At 36.4% G+C, this 7,095-nt stretch overlaps 1 protein-coding gene across 2 annotated transcripts in view; it reads right to left on the reverse strand.

The window, feature by feature from the left end:
* Positions 1-7,095, reverse strand: part of ECD (ecdysoneless cell cycle regulator) — a 28,651-nt gene that overhangs the window by 3,965 nt on the left and 17,591 nt on the right. For both annotated transcript variants that reach the window (XM_029931907.1, XM_029931908.1), the window contains exons 10-13: positions 4,458-4,564; positions 4,140-4,323; positions 2,862-2,929; positions 1,295-1,509 (exon numbers count right to left, since the gene is read on the reverse strand). In XM_029931907.1, the coding sequence (XP_029787767.1) occupies positions 1,295-1,509; positions 2,862-2,929; positions 4,140-4,323; positions 4,458-4,564 (574 nt within the window). The remainder of the gene's footprint in view (positions 1-1,294; positions 1,510-2,861; positions 2,930-4,139; positions 4,324-4,457; positions 4,565-7,095) is intronic.

Genomic DNA, 7,095 nt, shown 5'->3' on the forward strand with positions numbered 1-7,095 from the left:
AGGTTAAACAATGCTGGTATAAAAGCTAGGATAAAAAAAGAGTGGAAGATGAAGTCTTAATTTGGTTCCAAATTAAAAACATAAAAAACAAACACTATTAAGACTTGAAAATTATTTGGATATTTAAGATCCTTTCTCTTTTTTTAAAGTCCGTGTAAGCTGCTAGTAGTAGAATTTAGCTGCATAAAGTCTGACCACATTGCATGACTTTTTATTTTAAATCCTGATAGATGGGGTGCCTGGGTGGCTCAGTCAGTTAAGTGGCTAACTTCAGCTCAGGTCATGATCTCACAGTTCGTGGGTTTGAGCCCCACGCTGGGCTCTGTACTGACAGCTCAGAGCCTAGAGCCTGCTTCGGAATCTGTGTCTCTTTCTCTCTCTGACCCTCCCCCACTCAAATTCCGTGTCTCTTTCTCAAAAATAAACATTAAAAAAATAATAAAGCCTGATAGATAACATAGATAACTAAAATAATTAAACTTAAGGGGAGTCTCAGTGGCTCAGTCGGTTAAGCGTCTGGCTTGGACTCAGGTCATGATCCCGTAGTTTGTGAGTCTGAGCCCTGCATCAGGCTCTCTGCTGTCAGCATGGAGCTCGCTTTGGTTCCTCTGGTCCTCTGTGACCCTCTGCCTCTTCCCCACTCAGATTCACCGCTCTCTCTCTCTCTCAAAAATAAGCAAACATTAAAAAAATTTTTTAAACTTGAAAAAATAAAAATAAATTAAAATTTATCTTTAATAATTTATAAATTTAATACATTTATAAATAATAAATGTAAAAAAATTAATGTAATCCATTAAAAATAAAGTAAAAAATAAATTATATTTAGGAGAATAAGGTTAATAATCCTTCATCCTATTAGTTAGGGAAACATTAGCAATTTTATGTTCTTATTTATTTCAAATTAAAAAACTGAAACTTAATAGAAGACCATCAGAGAAGGGAGGGGGAAAAATCGTTATAAACAGAGAGGACAGGAGGCAAACCACAAGAGACTCTTAAATACAGAGAACAAACTGAAGGTGGATGGTGCGGGCAGTGGGGTGGGCACGGGAAAACGGGTGATGGGCATGGAGGAAGGCATTTGGGATGAGCACTGGGTGTTATATGTAAGCCAATTTGACAATAAATTATATTAAAAGTGTTAAAAAAATCAAATTTTTCACCAAAAAAAGATCACAAATCAAAAAAAAAAAAAGGGAAGTAAAAGAGAAACTAAGATAAAATACAGTTTTAGCTTTCCGTCATAATATTAAGATATTCAGACATGGGAAGATGTTAAATATACACGTACCATTTGCTTCTGGGTGGTGAAACTTTTGCCAATGCTGGTATGTGCCAATTCCTGGTCCATCTGGGCCATGTATGACTTGAGATCATTAAGAGTTCCTTTTAAAGATGCTTCTTCCCCAGTCTCCTGTGTTTTAAGATCCAAGTCATCATCACTATCTAAACATTCAAAGTCTTCATCATCCAGATCATCGGAATCTGATTCATGAGGTCTTGGCCCTACACAGACCCCAACACAGAAAGAGCCACATGGTAACTTCTTCTTTAGTAATTATACCTTTCAAGGAGTTAAATATTAACTGCATAAAAGGATCAACATAACACAAAGTACTTCATAAAAATCCCTTCCAGAAAATGGTACTGCTGAAAGATATTTGCAGGAAAGTACACAGGCTGAGCTGAAAAATTTATTTTTTTAAATGAGAATTCAATTCCTAAAACTTTTTACTTAAAAAGTTAAAAAACTACAGAATACATGAATACATATTCATGATGTGAATATTCAAGCCACACAGAGTTATGGTTTCTTTTCCACTTATTTATAGGTCTTGGAAGTCCTTCTTTGTGAAAACATGGATGAACCTTATTCTTTCTTAAGACAGCACAATATTTCATAATACAAATGTACTATGATTTCTCCAACCATTTCCTTCTCCATGGACATTTGGGATATTCTAATTTTTTGCTATTACAATGTTGCAATCACCATCTTAGCACATTATGTCTTTTTCATAGTGAAAATTCCTGGCAATGAAATTACTAAGTGGAAGGTTATAAATTTTCTAGGGTACCAAACCACTCTGAGAAAGACAACAGTTTGATGCTCATAGTTTGACAGTGCCCATTTCTTCAACTCTTGAGAAAACTGGGTATTGTCAATTTTTAAGAGCTTTGTCAATATGATAGGCAAAAATAAAAGTTTTTAAAAATGCTTTAATGTTTATTCAGTTTTGAGAGAGAGGTGAGTGGGGGAGGGGCAGAGAGAGAGGGAGACACAGAATCTGAAGCAGGCTCCAGGCTCTGTCAGCACAGAGCCCAAGGTGGGACTCAAACTCACAAACCATGAGATCGTGACCTGAGCCAAAGTCGGCTGCTTAACCGACTGAGCCACCCAGGTGCCCCAATTAGTTATTTTTTGTGGTGTATTTACTTACTAGAAACAGTTAAGTATTTTCAAATACTTATTTGTCTATATTTCTTCTTCAAGGCACTGCCTATTTAAATCCTTTGTTGATTTTTAAATTTGGGCTCTTTGTCTTATTATTATTAGTGTTAGGTACAGTAAGTCTAAAAGAGAATAAACAGTATAATATGGAAACCATATCTGGCCACACAGCAGTCACGCACTCAAATAACGAACGAGCAGCTATGTCAAGCACTGAGCTAAGCATTCTCGGCAAAATCATTCGACTGGGCAGAAGTCGATGGTTGAAAGCAAATTAAAATCATGAAGAGAAAGCAAATACTTTGACTTCCAAGAGATCCAATACTCCAATGCTCCAGCCACAGTCTGGCAGTTTCAAATGAAAATATGGTTTCAAAATGAAAATAAACATCACACTGTAACTTACCTAAAATCTTGTCAAAATAATTAAGAAAAGAATCTGCATCAAAAGTGATTGGAGCCTCAGAAGGTTCTCTGCAAGGTTAAAGGAAAAAGAACATTTATCCTGAACATAACTCTTTGGAACTATTTTTAAAACAGTGCCACTCTCAGGAACATTACCAGATATAGGATCTCAAGAGGTACAGCAAGAAAAACTGTAGTTTAAATGGTCTTGCAGGGCAAAAGAAATGGGAAAGACTGATGTAATGAAAGTAAAAACTGCACTTTGTTTATGCACATTTAACTTATGCTGATTTAGGGACCTACCCCCCCTCCAGCTCCCACAAGATATATATAGCATTAGCAGAAGAAATCACTTATCTGAGTTAATTTACATAAAGTCTATTTCTTTAAGAACTAAATCTTTCAAAGTAAATACGAACATACCTTTCTTTATCTCTGCTTTCAAGAGAGAATACTGAATATAAATTTTAATCTTCTCATGAGGCTTAAGAACATCAGCATAAAGATATTATTTGCTATACATGTAACAATTCTATCTACCTTATTTACTTATTACTTGCCAAATATAACTTCCCATTCCTTCTGTTATTATTTCTTCCTGTGATGAACTCTTTTATCCCCCTCTTGAATGTGAAGCTTCCAGTCTGCTTGTGGGGTAGCCATTCTGAAGTGTGGGTTTGCTGAGAGCTAGATGTTAACAGTCTATAAGGTTCTGAGTAAAAGTTTAAAGACTAAAATGAAGTTTCTTCACACAGCTCTGGGATGGAAGCTTTTAGATCTGTTGAGCAGTCTCTCTGACTTACTTTAAGAATTACAGGACCTCGAAGGTGTCATGCTAAGTGAAATAAGTCAGGAGGAGAAGGACAGATACCATACGTTTTCACTCATAGGTCTAACAAAGGACCATGGGAAAGGGAAGGGGGGTAAAAGAAAGTTAGGGAGAGGGACTCTTCAATACTCAAAACAAACTGAGGGCTGAAGAGAGAGGAAGAAAGGGGAAGGGGCGTGATGGTCATGGAGGAGGGCACTTGTCGGGAAGAGCACTGGGTGTTATATGGAAACCAACTTGGCAATAAACTACCAACAATAAAAAAAAAGATTTGCAGAGGATCAGGCTATTAGAAATATGACTCAAAAAAAGTCATCATGATACTAAGTACCAAAAGAGAGAAAGAGCAGTACAAATCATTTACTGAAAAGAAAAGAAAAAGAAGAGTAGAAATGGCAATGACTAAATGACGTCAACATCTTTAACTATTTATATTCTAACACAAATTACCGAGGTAGCTCTGCTCCTTGGTGGGTTGAGACTTTAGATATGAAAGCTTTCATGCTCTCTGAGACTTGAGTTAAGTCATAGTTCTGTTCCTCCTTCTTGGAAATGGGCTCTGCTTCTTTTTTGCCAGCAGCTTCGTGCAGTAGCTGGTCCAGCTGATCTGGTGAGAGATCTAACCACTGGTCATCTGAAAAAGAAGTAACCACGATCCTGTCATACTACACTCACATGGCAGGTACTCTCAGAGCAGGGCCCTATGAGACCTAGTGGGATATTTTAATTTTGCCTCACTCTTCTGGTCTTTCTTGGCCCATCACTTACCATCTTCTGGGGGAAGATTAGCTTCTTCCTTCTTAAGCTCTTCTATATCAAATGGTATGGTCTGTAATAAGGTTAAGATTTCTTCACCTGGGCTCAGAGCAAGAGAGCTATAAAAAATAAAAAACATGGGGACTTTTTTTATAAGACAGCTCAGAATAATAATCATAAAAAATTTTAAAGCTGGAAAGAATTATCTAATTTGTTTTTAAACAATTGTTTTAAGTTATAGACCCTTTTTTCTCAAATAAAATCTTACCAGTAACTCTAAAATATAAAAGAGCTCAAAGAAAAACTGCTCTGTACACCAAAGGAAACCGTCCACAAACTTAAAAGGCAACCTACTGAATGGGAGAAAATATTTGCAAAAACATATCTGATAAAAGGTTAATATCCAAAATATATAAAGAACTCATGTAACTCGATAGCAAGAAAACAAACAAGGTGATTTAACAAAGGGCTGAGGACCCGAATAAACATTTTTCCAAAGAAGGTGTACAAATGGCCACAGGTACATGAAAAGGTGCTCAACATCACTAATCATTAAGAAATGCAAATAAAAAAATCACTTCACACAAGTCAGAATGGCTACTACAAAAAGACAAGAGAGCACAAGTATTGGTAAGGACGTGGAGAAAAGGGAACCCTTGTGCATCACTGGTGAGAATGTAAATTGGTGCAACCACTATGGAAGACAGCGTGGAGATTCCTCAAAAATTAAAAATAGAACTACCATGTGATCCAACAGTTCTACCTCTGGGTATATATGTAAAAGATACTGAAGAGATACCTACATCTCCATATTCACTGCAGCATTATCACAATAATAAGATATGGAAACAACCTAAATGTCCCATCAGTGGATGAAAAGATAAAGAAGATGTGCTCTATTAATACAATGGAATATTATTCAGAGAAATATATATGAGAAGGAAGGAAATCCTGTTATTTGTGAAATGGATTGACTTGAGGGCATTATGCTAACTGAATAAATCAAAGACAAATACTCTGAGGTATCATATGTATATATATCATATATTCCAGATATGTGGAATCTAAAAACCAGTAAAGCTCATAGGAACAGAGTAGATAAGTAGTTGCCAGGGACTAGGAAGTGAGGGAAATAAGGAGAGGTGGTAAAAGGGTACATAGTTTCTGAATACAGTCTGAGGATCTAATGTATAATATGGTACTCATAGTTGATAGCACTTTATTACATAATTGAAATCTGCTTAGAGAGAAAAACTTAAATGTTCTCACTGCTCCCCCCAAAAGATAGATCTGTGAGGTATTGGAATTGTTAATTAACTAGATGGTGGGAATCCCTTCACATGTACATATATCAAATTGCCATGAAAAAAAAAACCCCAAAATAAAAACAAAACAAAATCACTATGATGTAAACTTTAAATATTTAAATATTTAAATATTTTGTTCTCAGTTATGTCTTTCAACAAAGCAGAAAAAAAACCTGCTTTGACTGAAGTAGAGTCTGGAGGCTCAGAGATGTATCCATTTCACGTCTGCCTTTCGCTCTGCAGCAGGCTGCATGGAACACCATTATGAAGCTACTTAGAACAACTCTTTTAATTTATACATAGCACATATATGATGAAAAGAAAACACAGAGGAAAGTATGAACTAAAATGAATCCTGCATGTATAATATGCTAGGCTAGCACTTTAAATGCATTTTCTTATTGGGGCGCCTGGGTGGCTCAGTCGATTAAGCATCTGACTTCGGCTCAGGTCATGACCTCATGGTTCATGAGTTCAAGCCTTGCATAGAGCTTTTTACTGACAGCTCAGAGCCTGGAGCCTGCTTCAGATTCTGTGTCTCCCTCTCTGCCCCTCCCTTGTTCATTCTCTGTTTCTTTCTCAAAAATAAACATAAAAAAATTTTAATACATTTTCTTATTTAGTCCTCTAATTACTAGCATGAAGTAATAATCCTGTTTTACAGAGGAGAAAACCAGAGCTGTGTGATGTTCTATAACTTTTACAAGGTCATTGAGTTGGACAGCAAAAGCCTGAGATCAAGTCTTCTGATATTATTTTATGATCTTACTATAATAAACTAATGAAATATGCACAGAAATTATCAGTATAATGAGCATGTTATTTTATGAGGGCAATGTGACCTGTTCTTTTTTTAATGTTTATTATTTTTTTATTAGTTTATTGTCAAATTGGTTTCTATATAACACCCAGTGCTCTTCCCCATATTTTTTAAAATAGTTTATTGTCAAACTGGTTTCCATACAACACCCAGTGCTCTTCCCCACAAGTGCCCTCCCCCATCACCACCACCTCTTTTTCCCCCTCCCCCTTCAACCCTCAGTTCATTTTCAGTATTCAATAGTCTCTCAGGTTTTGCGTCCCTCTCTCTCCCCAGCTCTTTCCCCCTTCCCCTCCCCATGGTCCTTCATTAGGTTTCTCCTGTTCTCCTATTAGACCTATGAGTGCAAACATATGGTATCTATCCTTCTCTGCCTGACTTATTTCGCTTAGCATGACACCCCTCAAGGTTCATCCACTTTGCTACAAATGGCCATATTTCATTCTTTCTCATTGCCATGTAATACTCTATTGTATATACATACCACATCTTCTTGATCCACTCATCAGGTGATGGACATTTA

Source organism: Suricata suricatta, chromosome 2, assembly GCF_006229205.1.
Source record: "Suricata suricatta isolate VVHF042 chromosome 2, meerkat_22Aug2017_6uvM2_HiC, whole genome shotgun sequence".
Classification (NCBI taxonomy): domain Eukaryota; kingdom Metazoa; phylum Chordata; class Mammalia; order Carnivora; family Herpestidae; genus Suricata; species Suricata suricatta.